Source organism: Marmota flaviventris, chromosome 17, assembly GCF_047511675.1.
Source record: "Marmota flaviventris isolate mMarFla1 chromosome 17, mMarFla1.hap1, whole genome shotgun sequence".
In the NCBI taxonomy this organism is placed as follows: Eukaryota; Metazoa; Chordata; class Mammalia; order Rodentia; family Sciuridae; genus Marmota; species Marmota flaviventris.
In genome coordinates, this window is record NC_092514.1 from 34,698,929 (window position 1) to 34,719,240 (window position 20,312).

A 20,312-nucleotide genomic window follows, 5' to 3' on the forward strand; every position below is an offset into this window, starting at 1 on the left:
TCCCCAGCCCTATTTTCTATTTTAAAGACAGGGTCTCACTGAGTTGCTTAGTGCCTGACTATTACTGAGGCTAGCTTTGAACTCGCAATCCTGCTTTCTCAGCCTCCTGAGCCACTGGGATTACAGGCATGCGCCATGCCAAGAGAGAGTTTTTGTTTGTTTGATTTGATTTGAAACTTGTGGTGGTTTTTGGTTTTGTTTCACAGTGCTAGAGATCCAACCCAGGGTCCCTCACTTGCAAAGCAAGTGGTCTATTATTGAGCTCAATAATTTGTTTTGGTTTGGTTTGGTTTTTGTTTTCATTCCATGGTACTGAGTATTGAACCCAGGGTACTCTACATCCCCAGATCTTTTTATTTTTTTTTTTATTTTGAGGTGGGGTTTCACTATGTTGCTGAAGGGGGCCTGGAAATTGCTATCCTCCTGCCCCATCTTCCTGAAATGCTAGGATCACAGGTATGTCTGGTTCCTAACAGATATCTAATAGGCAAACAAATTCTGAAAGTTCTATAAAGAACCAAGAATAAGCAAGAAAAACTTGAAAAAAGTAAAACTGGGCTGGTGTGTAGCTCAGTGATAGAGAACATACTGAGCATGCATAAAGCCCTGCGTTTGATCTTCAGCACTACATGAAAAAGATGAAATAGAAGAAGAGCAAAATCAGAAGATTCAAACTATCAAGTGTCAGGTCTTAAAGTAATAGTAATGAAGACAGTGTGATGCTGGCACATGGAATAGAAGAAAGAATCCAACCAGGCTCAGTGGCGCACTCCTGTAATTCCAGCAACTAAGGAGGTTGAGGCAAGAGGATCACAAGTTCAAGGCCAGGTTCAACAACTTAGCAAGACCCTAAGCAACTTAGGGAGACCCTGTCTCAAAATAAAATATCGCTGGGGGAGGTGGTATACACCTGTAATGCCAGCGGCTAGGGCGGCTGAGACAAGAGGATCCTGAGTTCAAAGCCAGCCTCAGTAACAGTGAGGCGTTAAGAAACTCACTGAGACCCTGTCTCTAAATAAAATACAAAATAGGGCTCAGGATATGGCTCAGTGGTTGAGTACTCCTGAGTTTAATTCTTGGTATCCCCTGCAAAAAAAATCAAAAGGTCTGGGGATGTGGCTCAGTGGTTGAGCACCCATGGATTCAATCTCTGATACCAAAAAAAAAAAAAAAGTCCAGAAATAGGCCCATGTACACATGGATACTGTTTTATGACAAAAGTGACAAGGCAGAGCTGTGGAGAAAGGAATTTTCAATAAAAGATACCAAATATCTATGTGGAAAATATGGTTCTTGACGCCAAACCTCACACTATACCAAAAATCAATTCCAAGTAGACTGTAGACCTAAATGTGAAAAGTCAAACAATAAAACATCATGACCTCAGGGTAGACAAATATTTTTGGTTTTTCCACTGGGAATGGAAACCAGGGCTTTATGTGCTAGGCAAGCTTTCTACCACTGAGATACATCCCCATCCCCAAAGATTTTTATTTTTTGTTTATTTTTAGACAAAGATTCTTAAAACACAATTTTTAAAAACAAATGAAAAGATTGATAAATTGGAATATTAAAAATTAAAGGTAGGAACAGTAACACATCTGTCATCCCAGTGACTCAGGAGGTTGAGGTAGGAGGATTGCAAGTTCAAGGCCAGCCTCAGCAACTTAGAAAGACCCAGTCTCAAAATAAAAAATAAAAAGGAGCCAGACGCACTGGCACATGCCTGTAATTCCAGCGGCTTGGAGGATCCTGATCTCAAAGCCACCCTCAGCAAAAGTGAGGTGCTAAGCAGCTCGGTGAGATCCTGTCTTTAAGTAAAAATACAAAATAGGGCTGGGGATGTGGCTCAGTGGTTGAGTGCTCCTGAGTTCAATCCCCAATCCCCGACCAAAAAAAAAAAAAAAAAAGGCTAGGGGCATAGCTCAGTGGTAAGTGCCCCTGGATGAAATTTCTAGTACAAAATAAAAGGTGGGGGTGGATAGAGAAGGTATTCCCTAGAGTAATGGGGAAAATATCTGCAATACATATGTTTGGGGGGAAAAAAACTGGAATCCAGAATACATGTTACCAATAAATAAGAAAAAAGATACAATTTAGTAGACAAATGATAGGGTCAGGCACTACACAGAATGGCCAATAGATATATGAAAATGTGTGTGGCAGATTGTATTGTCCAATGATAGTGGCAACAATATCTTCTATCTCACATGTTCCCCTTGCAATAAACTTTGACATCCTTCCAATTAGAGATAGTCTATGCCTCCTTCCCCTGAAATTGGGTGCACTTTTGTGACTACTTAGGTCAATAGAGTATAGAAGAGGGGATGTTTTGTGACTTCCAATGCTAGATCATGAAAGACTTAGCTTCCTTTTTATTTGCAAGAATATTCTTTCTTTAAACCTCAACCAACATGTAAGCAATGTGAAGACATCCAAAGAGATCACAGGGATACGCCCTGAATTAGATGAAAAGAGAGAAAGAGCTATCTGCTTAAGGCCCTAGCTACTGTAGTCCCCATCTAGGCTGCATCCACAAAACAGACCAAAGTGAGGATTGCCCAGCTATATTCCTTAAACCCAGATCTCTGAAACTATGAAAGACAATAAAAGGACTATTGGTTGTTTAAGCTATAACTCTAAGTTGTTTAAGAACGTGGGGTGTAGCTCAATGCTAGAATTCTTGTCTATCATTTGCAAGTTTCTGGGTTCCATCCCCAGCACTGAAAAAAGAAAAGCAGTGGTACATGCCTGTAATTGCAGTAACTCAGGAGGCTGAAACAGGAGAATCACAAGTTCAAGGACATTCTCAGCAACTTAGCATGTCCTAAGCAACTTAGTGAGACTTCAAATAAACAATAAAAGGGGCTGGAGATCTGAACCAGTGGTTAAGCATCCCTGGGTTCAATCTCTGGTACCAAAAGTTAAAAATAAAAAGAACTGGGATGTAGCTAAGAGGCAAAGCACCCCTGGTTCAATTCCTAAATCAGAAAAAGAAGAGAAAATGTACAAGAGTGACAATACCAAGTACATGTGAGGATGTGGAGCAATTAGAACTTTCATATGCTGGCTGGTAGAAATGTATGCTGACAGCCAGGCCTCGTGGGACAAGCTTGGAATCCCAGAGATTTAGGAGGCTGAAATGGGAGGATCTTAAATTCAAGAATGACCTTGATATTTAGTGAGAGCCTTTCTCAAAATAAAAAATAAAAAGTGTTGGGGTAGGAGTTGTAGCTCAGCGGTAGAGCACTTGCCTTGTACATGTAAGGCACTGCGTTCGATTCCCAGCACCACATATAAATAAGCAAATAAAATAAAGGACCATCAACAACTAAAAAAAATATTTTATCTTATTTTATTTTTTTTAAAGAGAGAGAGAGAGAGAATTTTTTTTAATATTTATTTTTTAGTTTTTAGCAGACACAACATCTTTGTTTGTATGTGGTGCTGAGGATCGAACCCAGGCCGCATGCATGCCAGGTGAGCGTGGTACCTCTTGAGCCACATCCCCAGCCGCCCCCCCCCCCGCCAAAAAAAATATTTTAAAGAATAATAATAAAAATAAAAAGTACTAGTACAGTTACCCAATGTAGCCCTGGGTTCAATCCCTACTACTACTAGTAAGAAGAAGGGAAGCTGGGCAAAGTAATACATGCTGTAATCCCAGCAGCTCTGGAGGTTGAAGCAGGAGAATAGCAAGTTCAAAGACAGCCTTAGCAATTCAATGAAGTCCTCAGCATCTTGGCAAAAGTCTGTCTTAAAATAAAAAATAAAAAGGACTGGCTCAGTTGTAGAGTGCCTCTCGGTTTAATACTTGGTACAAAAAAAAAAAAAAAGAAAAAAGAAATTGCCTCCAGATTTTTGGCATGTGTAGAAGAATGGAGTTAGTTACTGAAATGGGAAAAACACTTGAAGGACCAGTATTTTTGCTGTGGTTTGTATTTTGGTACCAGGGATTGAACCTGGGCACATAACCAATGAGCCACTTTCCCACCCCTTTTTATTTTTTATTTTGAGGCAGAGTCTTGCTAAGTTGTTTAGGGTCTTGCTAAATCATTAAAACTGGTTTCAAACTTGCAATCCTTCTGCCTCAGCCTCCTGAGTTGCTGGGATTACAGGCATGTGCCACACTGCCTGGCGGGAGGAGATCTGAAGTGGGTTTGGGACCTCAATTTTTGACATGTTAAATCTAAGATACCTTGGGGCTGGGGATGTGGCTCAGCAGTAGAGTGCATGCCTAGCACATGTGAGACCCTGGGTTCGATCCTCAGCACCACATAAAATAAATACAATAAAAATACTGTGTCCATCTACAACTAAAAAATAAATATTAAAAAAAAATTAAGGTACCTGTCAGAAACTTGTGCAGTGGCCAGGCATGGTGCACACACTTGTAAATCCAGCAGCTCTGGAGGCTGGGGCAGGAGGATTGAAAGTTTAAGGCCAGCCACAGCAATTTAGCAAGGCTCTAAGCAACTTAGAGATCTGTCTCAAAATAAAATATAGCCAGGCGCGTGGCTCTGCTCTGGAGGCTAAGATAGGAGGATCTGGAGTTCAAGGCCAGCCTCAGCAACTTAGTGCCTCACTAAGTAACTCAGTGAGACCCTGTTTCTAAATAAAATACAAAATAGAACTGGGGATGTGGCTCAGTGGTGGAGTGCCCCTGAGTTCAATTCCCATACCAAAAAAAAATATAAAAAGGATTGGGGATGTGGCTCAGTGGTTAAGTGCCCCGGGTGTTCAATCCCTAGTACAAAAAAAGGACAGAGAGAGTTGGGGAGAGGGGAATTAAAGAGAGAGAAAGAGAAGAGAGATGCAGTGGCATACATCTGTAATCCAAGCTACTTGGGAGGCTAAGGAGGAGGATCACAAATTTAAGGTCAGCTTCAGCAATTTAGTGAGATCATGTCTCAAAATAAAAAATAAACTGGGAATAAGTTGGGTGTGGTGGCACACACCTGTAATCCCAGTAGCTTGGGAAGCTGAAGCAGGAGGATCCCAAGTTCAAAGCCAGCCTCAGCAAAAGCGGGGAGGCACTAAGCAATTCAGTGAGACCCTTTCTCTAAATAAAATACAAAATAGGGCTGGGGATGTGGCTTAGTGACCCAGTGCCCCCGAGGTCAAACCCTGGTACCAAAAAAAAAAAAAAAAAAAGAACTGGGAATGTATCTCAGTGGTAAAGTACCCTTGAGTTCAATCCCCAGTGTCTCCCACACATCTCCCCAAAAAACTCAAAGTGCCTATTAGAGAAATTAACAAAGAGGAGGTTCATCCTGCAAATTACTTTAGGGGAGTGGCTTGGACTGAAAACATGGATTAAAGAGTCACCAGAAGAGATGGGCACAGTGGCACAGGCCTGTAATCCCAGTACTCAGGAGGCTGAAACAGAAGGATCACAAATAGGAGACTAGTATCAGCAACTAGCCAGGTCCTCTGCAACTTAGCAAGAACCTATCTCAAAATAAAACACAGGACTGGGCATATAGCTCAGTGGTAGAATGCCCCTGTGTTCAATCCTCAATACAGGGAAGGAAAAAAGTCTCACTAGAGTGTAAATAATATTTGAAGCCATGGGACAAGGTGACATCTTCAAAGGAATGAGTGTGGGGAGAAGGGAGAAGAAGGCCAATGATTGAGCCTGTTGAATTCAAGTTTAGAGATCTGTAGTCTGAGTTGTAAGGACTAATGATGTAGCATGTGTTCAACATCAAGCAGAACTCTTCCTTAAGAAATAATTGCACCCAGCATGGTGGCACATGCCTGTAATCATAGCAGCGCAGGAGGCTGAGGCAGGAGGATAATGAGTTCAAAGCCAGCCTCAGGAATTTAGCAAGGCCCTAAGCAACTTAGCAAGACCCTGTTGTCTCAAAAAATAAAAAAGGACTGAGGATATGGCTCAGTGGTTAAGTACCCCTGGGTTCAATCTCTGAGACAAAAAAAAAAAAAAAAGAGCTAATTGATATTTTTTGATTGTTTTATTGGTAGCCAACTTATAAAGTCCCTTTCACAGGCTTTTTGTTTTTCTCTACCTATTAATTAGACTTTTCATTTCAGATAGGTAGTGTGGTGCATGCCTGTAACTCCAATGACTGTGGAGGCTAAAGCAAGAAGATCAAAAGTTCAAGTTCAGCCTCTGCAACCTAGCAAGACTGTCTCAAAATAAAAAATGAAAAGGAATGGGGATATAGCTCAGAGGTAAAGTGCCCTTGGGTTCAATCCCTGATACCAAAAAAAAAAAAATTAAACATTAGCCATGTTGCTTGGTGATACCTACACCTAGATTCAATCCCTAATACAGCAAAAAGAAAACCTCATTAAATGTTTTATTCACTAACTCAACTTTATGAAAATAGCTACTGCCCCAGTTTGATAAAATAAGGAAACTGAGGGATATGGAAATGAAGAGATTTTGCTCAAGGTCACACAGTATTTGAGTCAGAACCAGAACCAAACACAGACTCTTAGACTCTGAAGTTCCTGCTCCTTTCACTGCTTCCTTCAGACCTTCAGGAAAAGGAAGTCTGGATGGAGGCTATAAGGGAACCCAAGTAGGAGATAGGCCTCATTGACCTTAAGTGTGAGAGACAGTGATCATCCAGAGAAGATGAACAAAAGGGCCTGGAAAAAGGTGGTCAGCAAGAAGAAAGATGGTCCTTGCTGATGGAGTCCTGAAGGATGCTGGAGAGGAGGAAGGGGAAATGATTTGGGGATCAGTGGTGAAGAAAGGCTGTATCAGTATCTGTGCTAAAGCCACTGGATTTCTAGAGCGGGGAAGAGGATGAAGTGAAGTCGATGGCAGAGGACCTTCTGCCTATACCCTCAGAGGTGTGTCCGGCTGCCTCCTAGGCCTGCATGGACCCAGAATGGGGCTGGAAAGGGCCCCCGTATACAAACTGGGCTCCTGGAGGGCACAGCTGACACTATTTCCCACGTACTGAGACACCTGACCCCAGTCTTGTGGGGGGCACATGGCTTACCCACCTTCCTTGCTGTTCCTACTCCCTAGGCCTGAGGGCCCAGCACAGAGAGGGTTAAGGTCCCAGGAACTTTGCCTCTGGTGTGGGTGGGAACTGTCATCAGGAGCCTTGTCTGCCCTGATAACCCAGGCTGCCTATCTCTTCCACAGCAGCTGTGAGGCAAACAGGTTGACCTGGCAGGAAGGGAGGGAGGTAAGGGCCTGGATGATGGCGGGAAGAATTTGTAAAGGTAGGGGCTCCCAGGCTCCCTGGTGATCTAATTTTTCACCCTGAAACTACCTTCAGGGTTGTAACTGGAGACAGGAGAGGTTATGGCCCTTGTTAAGACACAGAGGTCCCCAACAACCCAGAGAACAGGAACTGGGAACTGCTGAGCAGACTTATGGAAGTGTTGATAGGAAAGTTTTTCTTTTTCTTTTCCTTTTTTTGATTACATTCAGTGGCATTTTATCACTGACCTACATGCGCAGCCTTTTAAAAAATTTATTATTATTAATTTATTTTCTATTTATTTGGGGGGGTACCAGTGAACCCCTTTTTATTTTTTTTAATTTTGAGTTGCCCATGCTGGCCTTGAACTTGTGATCCTCCTGCCTCAATCTTCCAAGTTACTGGAATCACAGGCATGTGCCACCACATCTGCCTTTTCCTTTTTATTTTTTTGGGGTACATTATGTTGTATATAATGGTGGGATTTGTTGTTACATATTCTTACATGCACACAATATAAAAATGTAATTTGGCCAATAACATTTCCATTTTCCTTCCTCTCCTCCCTCCCCTGAAAGTTTTCATTTCTAACATTTAATAGGTGTCTCAGCAGATATGCAAGGAACACACTACCATGTGCACCTGCACAGGTACCAGAGTGAGCACACATGCCCATTGTACAAGTACCACTGGGGGAAATGAGCAGGGAAAACCCATTGCAAACCCAAAAGGGAAGGTTCCAGCACTTGTTGAGCTCCTGCTGTATATGAAACAGGCTCTACGTTAGAAATTTCCATCTTTACTATCTCATTTCTTTTCTTTTTTTTTTTTTTATTGTTGGTTGTTCAAAACATTACATAGTTCTTGATATATCATCTTTCACACTTTGCTTCAAGTGGGTTATGAACTCCCATTTTTAGCCCATATACAGATTGCAGAATCACATCAATTACACATCCATTGATTTACATATTGCCATACTAGTGACTGTCGTGTTCTGCTACCTTTCTTTTTTTTTTTTTTTTTTTTTTTTTTTTTAAATTGTATTTTTTTTTAATTAATTTATTTTAGTTTTTCGGCGGACACAACATCTTTTGTTTGTATGTGGTGCTGAGGATCGAACCCGGGCCGCACGCATGCCAGGCGAGCACGCTACCGCTTGAGCCACATCCCCAGCCCTCTGCTACCTTTCCTATCCTCTACTATCCCCCCTCCCCTCCCCTCCCCTCCCCTCTTTTTTTTTTTTTAAAGAGAGAGAATTTTAATATTTATTTTTTAGTTTTCGGTGGACACAACATCTTTTTTTTTAAATAGTAGGAAATTTCTTTTTTTTTTTTAAGAGAGAGAGAAAGAGAATTTTTTAATATTAATTTTTAGTTCTCGGCGGACATAACATCTTTGTTTGTATGTGGTGCTGAGGATCAAACCCGTGCCGCACGCATGCCAAGCGATCGTGCTATGGCTTGAGCCACATCCCCAGCCCCTTTACTATCTCATTTCATCTTCACAATAATCATGGAAAATTTCAATCCAATTTTTCTGATGAGGAAGCCAAGGCTGCAAGATCAGGGCCAGGGCCCAGGGCCACTCAGCAAGCAGCGGTGGAACCCAAACTGGCAAATCTGCACCTGTGCTTTTCTCCTTCTGGCTCTGAGTCCATCCGGGAGAGGTGGTCTGAAAAACAAACAAGAACTCTAAGGCACAACCTCTGAACTGTGAAGGCTGAATCTCTGGTTCAAGCCAAGAATGGCCTGTAAGTTCAGGATGGAGAAGTTCCATGAGGAGTTTACAAGCCAAAGTTGTTCAGGTAAAGAAGAGAGGATTGTTCCTGGCTTGTAGCTGGTTACCAGCAGCACTGGAAGAGGCTTAAAAGACATGGGGGAGGGCTGGGGCTGGGGCTCAGTGGCAGAGTGCTTGCCTATCATGTGTGAGGCACTGGGTTCGATCCTCAGCATCATATAAAAATAAACAAATAAACGCATTCTGTCCACTTACAACTACCAAAAAAATTAAAATAATAATAATAAAAAAAAAGGACATGGGAGATCTGGGCACAGTGGTGCACACCTGTAAGGCTAGCATCTGAGGAGGCTGAGGCAGAAAGATCGAAAGTTCAAGGCCAACCTCAGCAATTTAGTGAGGCCCTAAGCAACTTTATGAGAACTATCCCAAAATAAAAAAGGCTGGGGGGGCTGATATTGTGGCTCAGTGGTAGAGTGCTTGCCTAGCATACACGAGACACTGGGTTCGATCCTCAGCACCACATAAATGTAAAATAAAAATATTGTGTTTACCTAAAACATAAATATAAAAAAATAATAAAAATTAAAAAGGCTGGAGATGTAGCTAAGTGGTAAAGCACCCCTAGGTTCTATTTCCAGTGCCAAAAAATAATAAAATAAATAGGTCTGGGGATATAGCTCAGTAGAAGAACATCACTAGATTCAAACCCCAGTACCTGGCAGAGGTCAGGGGCGGTGGGGAGGGAGACGAACCAGGGCTGGGATAAACAGGCAACCCTCAACACTCATCTCTGACACCCCACCCCCAAATCCCAACCCCCCTGTATCACAGGGAGAGTTAGAATTAGCAGTTTTCTAGGTTCCCCACCCCCTGCAGGGCTGGGGATGGAACCGATCTATGACCTTGCATGTATTAGGCAAGCACTTCACCTAAGCCACATCCCCAGCCCAAACCCAGAGCCTCCTGAATGCTAAACTTGTGCTTTTTTCCATATTATGTTGACTCCTAGATCCACACCAGGCTCTTGCTTTGGATCCTGTATATCTAAAGCACAACAGGAGAGCAAGAACCCCCAGAGCTTCTCAAAGTCCTTGATGTTTGATATTGACTGTGCCATGATGCCATGAATGAGACATTGAATAAGTAAAAGCATTAAATGATCTTTTTTTTTTTTTTGCTTTCCTGCAGCAATAGGGATCAAACCCAGGGCTTCAAACCCAGGGCAAGTGTCCTACATCTGAGCTACATCACTCATGCTCTTTTTTTGTATGGTGCTAGGGATTGAAACCATGGCCTTGTGTATTACAAGACAAACACTCTACCAACTGAGCAATATCCCCAGCCCTCTCATGCTCTTTTTATAAAAATCTTCTATTTATTCTATTCTAAATTTCCCAGGCTGACTTCAAAATTCCAATTATCTTGCCTCAGTCTCTAAGTAGCTAGGATTGCAAGTGTGCACCACAGCTCCTACCTGGGCAAACTATAAAACTTAGTAAAACAATCACAAGTTGCTTTATAATTATACTCTTATTTACAAGAGTAATTTTGCTGGCAGAATCTATTTTTTTAGTGGGTATGTTATGAATTTCTATATATATGGGCATTGTACACATACATATCTGTGTATGTTCTGCAGGTATGTATGTCTATGTATATTCAGGTGTGAGGTACTAGGGAGGCAGAGGAATGAAAGAACAGTCATCCTGGAAGACAGACCTGGGTGGGAAAGCATTCTAAGGTCCTGCTCTGGGCCATGATGGCTCCTGATATGCAGAAGGTGCTGGGCCCCACCCTGATAACATAATGTCTACTTATCAAGGTTCCCAGACTACCCCACCCAGGCACAGACTGTCCTGCAGCTCACACCCTGATCAAAGCAGCCCCCACGCCCAGCTAGGGGCCACAGCTACAGGATCTGACTTGTTGAGATATCTCTGTCCTTTACTTCCCAGATCCCTGGTTTCTACCCAGGCTCACCTTTAGACTTGGTCCCCAGGGACCAGGCAGAAGTCTAGGAATAGAGTGTGGAAAGAATTTTGGTCCTGGTGCATGAAGCCTTCACTTCAGTAAAGGAGTCCTCCAAGTATCTGAGGTCTCTGAGTAGTGGTAGCCTGGGAGGTGGGCTACAAGGAGGCAGAAGCAGACAAATAATTCTCACCTAGCTGAAGCATCTGGGTTGATGACAATTTCTTACCCAAATACTTCACACTTGATTCTTAAAACTTGGTGAACTATTCATCACTGAAGTTCAGAGAAGTGTGACTTGCCCCAGTTATACAGTTAGTGAATTAAAAAATAAAGAAGGGAAGTAAAGCTGCACTATTTCACGTGTGCTAGGCTCTGGTCTGGAAGCCTGAGAATAGTGCTCATAGAATCCTGTATAAAGTAGATATTGATTGATCTCATTTTACATTTGAGGAAACTGAGGCAGAGAGCACAAAGCTGTATGCAATGAGTCAAAACTATCATTCAAGGCCTGTCACCACTAACCCTGGGTTCCCTCTATGGTTCCAAGCTGTTTTTAAGAATATTCCATGGGGTCTGGCATGGTAACACATGCCTGTAATTCCAGTGACTCAGGAGAATGAGACAGGAGGTAAAAGTTCAAAGCCAGCCTCTGCAACTTAGTAAAGCCCTAAGCAATTTAGTGAGAACCTGTCTCAAAATAAAAAACAAAAAAAAGCTGGGGATGTGGCTCAGTGGTTAAGCAAGCCTGGGTTCAATTGTCAATACCAAAAGAAAAAAAAAAAAAAGCTGGGGGACGGGGAGCTTTCAGGTTTTCAACAACAGCCCTCTCTGTGGCATTTAATAGGTTCCTCTCAGGAGGTGACATGGGAATTAACTTGCTTAAATTCCTGTGGGCCAGCATTAGGGCTGTGTAAAGTGTTTTATCAGCAGCTGATTTCCTAGTCCTCACAACTCTTTGAACCAGGGATTATTATTATGCCTATTTACAGATGAAAAGGAGGGTCCAAGAGAGAAAGTAGCTTCTCTGAGAAAGCTACAGATTTGTCTTTATTCTCCCCTTATTGTAGTAGGCTCAGCTTGATGTTAGCCATCAGATATGAACATTTATTTAATTTAGTAGTGAGTGTGTGGTAGAAATACATTGACGAATAAACCAGCTCTCATAATTATTGACTTATATAAATAGGGCTGGGGTGTAGCTCAGTGGTAAAGCACTTGTCTAGTATGTTCAAAGCCCTGGGTTCAATCCCCAGCACTGAAATAAAAAAAAAAAAAAATCGGGCTGGGGATGTGGCTCAAGCGGTAGCGCGCTCGCCTGGTATGCGTGCGGCCCGGGTTCGATCCTCAGCACCACATACAAACAAAGATGTTGTGTCTGCCGAAAACTAAAAAATAAATATTAAAATTCTCTCTCCCTCTCTTTAAAAAAAACAATCTCATAATGGAGGGATTTATTTATTTTATTTATTTGCAGTACTTGGGATTGAACCCAGGGATGCTCTGCCAATGAGCTACATCCCCAGTTTTTTGTTTTTTACATAGGGTCGCGCTAAGTTGCTGAGGCTGGCCTCAAACTTGTGATCCTTCTGCCTCAGCCTCCCCAGTAGCTAGGATTTCAGGTACCACCATGTGATAATGGGAATATAAACAGAAAGACCAGGAAGAGTTCCATGAAGTAACACAGATATGAAGAGGGAACAGAAGTTAACTGGACAAGAATGGAGGGAAAATTATGCTAAGCAAAGGGTAGAACATATGTCAATTAAATGGCAGAAGGAAACAGAATGCCTTCAAAGAAAATTGAATATCTCTTCCTACTCCCCATCTTGATCTAGTTTACCCTGTAGAGGAGAGGGAGCTTCCTCAGAATGAGGGTCTCAATAGTGGAAGCCCTACTTTGAAGAGCTTCTACCCCAGAATTCTCCCAGAAACCCAGAATTGTAGAGGCAGAGAACCAAACAGCATTGGGCTCTCATTTTAAGTGCCTAGAACTCTGGAGAATGGGCCTCCAGCCACCATTTTATTTTATGGCATTAGGGACTGAACTCTGGGGCACTCTACCACTGAAGTACATCCCATACCACCACCACCACCACCGCTGCCGCCGCCGATTTTTTTTTTTTTTTTAAGATAATGTCTCCTGTAATTTGTCTTGTGAGGCCTCAAATTTAAGATCCCCATGCCCCAGTCTCCAAAATAGCTGGGGTTATAGGTATGCACCACTGTGCCAGCTTCCCAGTCACTCTTACACTGGCTGCCACAAGACTTGGGTAATAATAGGCAAGAAATCTTTCTGCCCTTTCTGGCCACCTTGGGCTCAGCATAAATAAAGGCAGGGGCTGGGAATGGAAATTTGGCCTGAGGGTCTTGTAAGCTTGCTCCCAGACAAATTTCACACAGATCCAGCTGCTGGGACCCTCCCTGACCTATAGAAATTCAATTTTTATTCCCCACCATCACCCAAAACAAACCCTTCCACCTGGGTTTTGATTAACAACCCAGCCCTGAAGGATGGGGAAAGGCTGCTCTTTCCACTCCCTAGCTCAGCAGAAAGATGACCAGCTCCATGAGAGTAGGGTGAAAAGTTTAGTAAAATCCTTAAAAGAATGGTGGTTAGAAGGAGGTAGAATGATTCCATCCCCACCACCACATTAAAAAAAAAAAAGCCTAGGACTGGGAATGTGTGGTACAGTGATCCTTGCTCTATGAAGCCCAGCAAGGGAAGGGTTAAGAGGCCAGGCTTTCTAGAACCCAGGAAAAGTGCCCCACCCAGGGGAGGGGCTGGTGGGTTATAAGGCAAGCAGCTTGAGTGCAGTGGAAGAGCCAAGGCCTCCTTACATCCAAAGGCCTCCCCCGGTGTGCAGTTCCAGCTCCAGGTAAGAGCTCCTTTCTGGCTTAGCCTGTCTTCCTGTTAGTCTGACCAGAGGAAACCTACTTCATTATGTTATCTCTGCATTACTCTGGTCCTGGGTCCCTGGGATCCCAACAGACCCTACTTTGTAGGGGCTTCCTCAGGGCCTGTCCCCTTCCCCTAAGCTACTTGGGCTGTGGATTATCAGCTCCCCACTTGGTCCTTCCTCCCACACCACTGTCTTCTCAGTTCTGGGAAGGAACTGAGAAACAGAGAGGAGAAAGCTGTGGAATGTCCAGTTCTTACCTTTCCTGCCCTGTCCCCAGCCCCTAGCTCTCCCTGCCAACTGTGCTCTCCAAGCCTGCTTCATGAGCCTCCGGTAGGGCCCTGGCTGGGATATCATCATATACTGTAAGTTTGTGATGAGACACTACAGTATAGATGATGTACTAGTCCGGGTACCCCCAGCTTTGGATCCTAACGAAGAAAGCAAGGGAGATGCTGCAAGCCCAAGGGCTCACCGCTCAAACTGCTGACTGCTGGGGCACTTGGGAATGGCGAGGAAACCGTTACCATTACTGAGTTTAGTAATGGTAACGGTTCTCTTGCTGCTCCCCAAAATGGCCAGGAAGAGTGCTGAGGACCCTGGAGCAGCTCCTAGAAGAGAGAGAGACTCCAGCTCCAACAGGAGTCAGTGGGTGAGGGAATGGGTGTTTTCTCTTCCCTTTTCTGAAGAAATAAAGATGAGAACCAGAACAATTGTCTTTTAATTTTATTAGTATCCCAAGAATGGGCAGAGGAATGGGGTGGAAAGGATCAGGAACTTGGGGGAGCAAGTGGGTGGTACTATCTTACTCGGGAAACTCAGGCCTTTATAAGATTTCAAGGTGGACTGGGGTTGTGGCTCAGTGGTAGAGCGCTTGCCTAGCACATGGAAGGCACTGGGTTCAATATAAAGTTAAAAAAGATGGGGCTGGGGATGTGGCTCAAGTGGTAGCGCGCTCGCCTGGCATGCGTGCAGGCCAGGGTTCGATCCTCAGCACCACATACAAACAAAGATGTTGTGTCCGCCGAGAACTAAAAAATAAATATTAAAATTCTCTCTCTCTCTTTCTCTAAAAAAAAAAAAAAGATTTCAAGGTGCAGGAACTAAGAAGAAGACAAAAATATCTTCCCTGCTAAGAACTGGCAACTTAGGACAATACTCTAGGCACAATGCCTTGAGAGGAGGGGAGGGTGGCACTACCCCTACCAAGAGGTCAGTTTCTGAGACCAACATAGCTATTAACCTAGGAAAACTGACTAACTGGGAAGTGAGCCAAGACAGGTTCCTTTCTCCAACAGGAGACACAGCTGGGCAGGAATTGGGCAGGACTCAGCAAAGTGGAACCAGCCAATGTCCATGCCACTCATTAGGCCCTGGAGGTCCCCTCAGCAGGGACAGTTCTGGTCAATGACTTCTGCTAGAGTGGGATGCCCTAGGAAGGGCAGTAGGGGTTGTCACTTGAGTAGCTTCACAGAAAGGCGTATCTGAATGTCACAGAGGAAGATGTCCATTAGGTCGCGGCCCACCTCCTGGGCAATCTGGGAGATAAGATGGCCCTTCTCACCAATCAGGATCCTCTGAGAGTGGGTAAAAGAGAGGGACATGGTCTGCTTTCAGGGCTCCACGAGGGGGGGAAGAACCCCTGCCCAACATAGCCTTTGTCCCTCCCATGAGTAGGTTCACTTACCATATGAGATTCTTTGGGTACCAGAAGGTTCTGATGGATTATCAGCTCCCCACTTGGTCCTTCCTCCCACACCACTGTCTTCTGTACAGGGAAATATGACTAATCAGATAGGTCCATCTCTGCTTCCTAGCACCCAGCTGTACTGTTCTGAGCATGCCTGGTGCCCCCAGATCCTTTCACTCTGCTCGCACCTGCTGCACATTGTAGGGCACCTCCTGGGGGAGGTACTCTAGGAGTTTCTCTCGGATTTTGTTGATACAGATCTCTTCAGGTGTCTGGCTAGTGAGGACTCCACTGTGGAACTCCCAGGGTCCTGGTTGGGCCTGTGCCAAGAGGTATTGCTGTGGGCACAAAGGAATATGTGGCATCTTAACTCCAACACATTCTTGCTCCTAGGAAAATCTGAGACCTATCTTTTTTTTTTTTTTTTTAATAATAATATTTATTTTTTAGTTTTCAATGGACACAACATCTTTGTTTTGTATGTGGTGCTGAGGATCGAACCCGGGCCGCACGCATGCCAGGCGAGCGCGCTACCGCTTGAGCCACATCCCCAGCCCCTGAGACCTATCTTGACACAATAGAAACCAAGGGCCACCAGGCACAGTGGCACATACCTATAAACCCAGCAGCTTGGGAGGCTGAGGCAAGAGGATGGTGAGTTCAAAGCTAGCCTCAGCAACTGTGAGGTGCTAAGCAACTCAGTGAGACTTTGTCTCTAAATAAAATATGAAATAGGGCTGGGATGTGGCTTAGTGGTTGAGTGCCTGAGTTCAATCACCAGAACCTGCCCCCCCACACACCAAAAAAAAGAAAGAAAGAAATCAAGGGCCAAGGCCAACTGACCTTTAGTGTCTTCACATCCTCTTGGCTTAGAGCTGACAACATGAAGATCTCCTGGAAGTTGGGCCAGCCAATCTTCCCAGCATTTTTCTCAGACTGTGTCTTTAAGTCCTTGGCTGCTGGTCTAGGACAATGGGTGTCAGGACATGGGCGGAAGGCCTGTCTTATATTAAGCTTCTTTCCATTAACCACACCTTCAGTGAGAGCTGCTGTGAGCTCCAGGAGAATTGACTTCTGCTTCAGGCAATCTACCTGGATATGGAGGAATAAACAAAGTGTGTAGTCCTGCTGACCACAGCTCTTTGAGAGAAGAAGATCCCTTTCTCAGGTGGGCAGTGCCTACCTTGTTCAAGACAAGAATGCTGGGGACCTGAGAGAACTGGGTCAAGCACTGGAGCACCTGAGGGCTGAGCTGATTTCGAGTCCACTTGTCTGAGACATCCACAAGAACTAAAACTGGAAGATGGCAGGAGAGACAGAAAAATTAGTATGTGGCCACTCTTTTTCCTGTCCTCATAAAAACTTCCATGCTATGGGCTCTGGCAGGTCTCCAACCCCCAAACTACCAGGGATGAAAGGCCATGACCCCTGTAAATTTATATTCCAATACTGAGCCTAACCAAGGTCAGCAGATTCCATGCTCTTCCATGGATCTTCCAACAAAGAGAGCTCCAGATGGTGCCTGGGGGACAGACATATGTCAGGAAAGGTCTCATGACTGATGCATTTTTTTTTTGGGGGGGGGGCATCATTAGGGATTGAACTCAGGGGTACTCAACCATTGAGCCACATCCCCAGACTTATTTTCATTTTCTTTTTTGTATTTTATTTAGAGATAGGGTCTGAGTTGCTTAGCACCTTGCCATTGTTGAGGCTGGCTTTGAACTCTTGATCCTCCTGTCTCAGCCTCCCAAGCCGCTGGGATTATAGGCATGTGCCACCATGCCCAGCATGACTGATGCATTCTTGATGAATCCTCTTGTGGTAAGAGGATTTTCTAGCTCCAATGATGGAATCTCCCCACCCGCTTTTTCTATACCTTCCCCTCTACCACCACCCACTTTCACAGCCACTACCTCTTCTGTTTAACAGGACTGATGATTCCAGGTGTGTCAAGCAGAATCTAGAATCAGAAAAGAAAGATATACAGACCCCAGAAGAAAAGACTAGGGAATAAGAGAGACGCTGTCTTTAATGTTAGTAGCCTGTCCTCCCTTCTTAGCCAAACTGTTAATGACTTTAGGGTTTATTTTGTTTTTGTTTTGGCACTGGGGATTGAACCCAGAGGTTCTCCATCACTGAGTAACATTTTTAGCCTTTTAAAATGCTTTTTTAACTTTGAGGCCAGGTCTCATTAAGTTGCTGAGGTTGGCCTAAAACTTGTGATCCTCCTACCTCAATCTCCTGAGTTACTGGGATTACAGGCATACACCACTGCACTCAGCCTGACTTTATTACCATTTAGCAATGCTTTAATTCTAGATGAGATCCGAGAGGAAGATGGTGAATCAATGTAAGATTGCAGGGCAGTAAAGAAGGAATGATAACTTCAAACTAGATGGCAAAGAAGAAAAAGTAGAGAGAACTGCATTGAACTTTAAGGAAGAGGAGACTCCCTTCCCTCAGACAAGTGACTCTAAGTATCATTTTCTTAAAGTCTAATGGTAGGGGAGACTTTCTTGGCTTTATCCTCTGTCCTGTTTTCAGAACTCACTTTGCAGGTACGTACCACCTGAGATTCCTTCTCTGTGATGACCCCTAGAGCCTGGCAACGTGTAGTGTGCACCTTCTTGGAGACAGGGAACACCTGTCAGGAACAAAGAAGTTTCAATGAGATACTAGATCCCTCTAGGACCATCCATGAAGGCAAAACAAGAAGAGATTAAAAAACAAAAAAAAAGTGGGTGCAGTATATGTGGATCAAAATGAAACATACATTTCGGCCTAGCAGCTGGTTAGAAAGCGTTGACTTCCCTGCATTGGGAGCTCCCAGGAGGACCACTCGTAGCACTCGGGGATTCTCAGGCATGTCAGGGGGTTGAACCAAGAGGAGATTCTGCTCATCTGTGTTTAAGTGAGGAAAGAAGTGAGATATAGTGCAATCCGGACTCTCTGTTAGCTACTCAGCCCTTTCCATCCACAAAAGAAATAAGATTAAGGGGCTGAGGTTGTGGCTCAATGGTACAGTGCTTGCTTAGCACATGTGCAGCACTGGAATCATGACAGGTTCAATCCTCAGCACCACATACATGTAAATAAATAAAGGTATTGTGTTCATCTACAACTAAAAAAAAATTTTTTTAAAGATATAAGATTAATGAACCAGGCTGAAGCCACCTAGACTTGACTTTGAGACTTTGATTGGTCTTTCATTTGTTCTTGCAATTTTACCATGTTTTCTAATCTAAGCCCCTTAAGTTTTCTCATATGTAAAATGGAGCTGACATTATGGTATCTACTTATAACTTTCTTTTGACAACTGGAAATTGTGCAAAACCACTTAGTATAATATATAGCAATTAACAGATACTCAATTACTGTGTGTAATTGTACTGTGTAGCTGTGTCTAGAAAACATGCATCTGTTATAGCTAAGTGCAAGCACAGTGTTCCTATAGTCCCAGATACTCAGGAGGATGAGGTGGGATAACTACCTGAGCCTAAGAGTTGGAGACCAGCCTGGGTAACAGGGAGACCCTGTTTAAAAAAAAAGAAAAGAAATAAAGAAGGTGGTACAGCTGGTTTAGACAAAACCAAAAATTTCTTTCCAGCTCTGACATATAATCCTAATAAAGGCACTATGAAAGTTCTGCAAACTTTGTCTTTCCTTATTACTCTGTAATGCAATTAACAGTTTATGTCCAGCATCCCTACCAGACTCTAGTCTATGCCACTAGAAGAATAAAGTGTGCTATTTCCCAGATGTAACTCAGTGTCTTTACACTGTAGATGGGGATCAAGTAGAAGGAGCTGGACATACATTTATTGGATCAAATTTGCTTGCTACATGGAGGCAGGGAGGCATAACTCTGCCTTGCCTCCTGCTCTTTTACCATTGCTGGTTACGACCAGATCTGGTCCCCTACCCAAAAGTCATAACTTTCATGGCCTCAAATTCTTTTTTTTTTTTTTTTTTGGTACCCGGAATCGAACCCAGGGGTGCTTAACCACTGAGCCACATCCGCAGACCCCTTTTTATTTTTATTTTGAGGCAGGGTCTCGCTAAATTCCTTAGGGCTTTGCTAAGTTGCAGAGACTGCCTTTGAACTTGCAATCCTCCTGCCTCAACCTACTGAGTTGCTGAGATTACAGGCATGGGCCATCACTCCCGGCTCAAATTCATTTTTTATAAAACCGGGCCAAAGACGATATCCCCAGAGAGTCTTTCCGACACGAAACTTTCAGTGCCAAAGCCAAGACAATCCCAGGAAAACCTATCTAATTCCTTTACCTCTATACATGGACACCGCCGGAGCACATGCAGTCAGCGAATTCTCGGGCTGAGAGACTCCAACGAAGTGGTCCATAGCTGAGCCCTGGCCATAATGGCGAGAGGCTGAGGCCAGGCGGGGATTAGAGAAAGTGGCAGCCCCCATACTGGACACGCACCTCCTTTGACAGCCTAAAAGTGAACGAAACGGGGCCACCCATTCCCTCACCGCGTGGGGACCCAGCTGCCAGACTTTCAACCCCGCGCGAACAAGCTCAACCCCACACCTGCCAGGGGCAGCCATTGCCATCGCAATGCACTCCGGGAACCGATCAGGGCGCTCCTACGATTGGACAGCGAGTCCGACAAAACAGGGAGTAGAAGGGAGATAGACAGGCCCAAACAGAACAGAGGCGTGTGGGATGTTGGAGGTTTGGTGGGGGAGGAAACGCTCAGGAGACTAGATGAGGCTAAGGAAAGAAAAACCACATGTAGTATTTAGGGTCTGTATGAGCATGACAATAGTTTTGGGCTCTCATAACATATTTTCTTCTC

At 44.0% G+C, this 20,312-nt stretch overlaps 1 protein-coding gene and 1 long non-coding RNA gene across 4 annotated transcripts; one reads left to right on the forward strand and one right to left on the reverse strand.

Moving 5' to 3' along the window:
• Window positions 1-8,476: 8,476 nt before the first annotated feature.
• On the reverse strand, window positions 8,477-20,086 carry Eral1 (Era like 12S mitochondrial rRNA chaperone 1). Of its 3 annotated transcripts, XR_003581116.2 has the most exons (11): window positions 19,779-20,086; window positions 18,265-18,392; window positions 18,043-18,135; window positions 17,405-17,451; window positions 16,949-17,010; window positions 16,672-16,784; window positions 16,332-16,580; window positions 15,677-15,826; window positions 15,486-15,566; window positions 10,911-11,056; window positions 8,477-8,861 (listed from the first exon to the last, which is right to left on the reverse strand). XR_003581116.2 is itself a non-coding variant. In XM_027924512.2 (10 exons), the coding sequence occupies exons 1-10, from the start codon at window positions 20,065-20,067 to the stop codon at window positions 15,253-15,255; spliced, it is 1,320 nt and encodes a 439-aa protein (XP_027780313.2). In that variant the 5' UTR covers window positions 20,068-20,086; the 3' UTR covers window positions 14,512-15,252. The 3 variants fall into 3 exon arrangements, 2 of the variants coding, with proteins under 2 accessions (XP_027780313.2, XP_027780312.2); XM_027924512.2 differs by lacking the exons at window positions 8,477-8,861; window positions 10,911-11,056 and adding an exon at window positions 14,512-15,375 and having other exon boundaries at window positions 18,058-18,135; XM_027924511.2 differs by lacking the exons at window positions 8,477-8,861; window positions 10,911-11,056 and adding an exon at window positions 14,512-15,375.
• On the forward strand, window positions 13,691-14,511 carry LOC114083282 (uncharacterized). The gene is made up of 2 exons (XR_003581117.2): window positions 13,691-13,777; window positions 14,381-14,511. It is a non-coding gene; the product is annotated as an uncharacterized lncRNA (long non-coding RNA).
• Window positions 20,087-20,312: the final 226 nt, after the last annotated feature.

Bases quoted from the DNA above. Each gene is read 5' to 3' on its own strand.
- Eral1 (XM_027924511.2), bottom strand. From the start codon at position 20,067: ATGGCAATGGCTGCCCCTGGCAGGTGTGGGGTTGAGCTTGTTCGCGCG. The intron at 17,452-18,042 runs GTGAGTTCTGAA...TTCTGATTCTAG, and splicing joins AGGTGGTACGTACCTGCAAA to ATTCTGCTTGACACACCTGG. The intron at 15,376-15,485 runs GTAAGTGAACCT...ACCCACTCTCAG, and splicing joins TACCCAAAGAATCTCATATG to AGGATCCTGATTGGTGAGAA.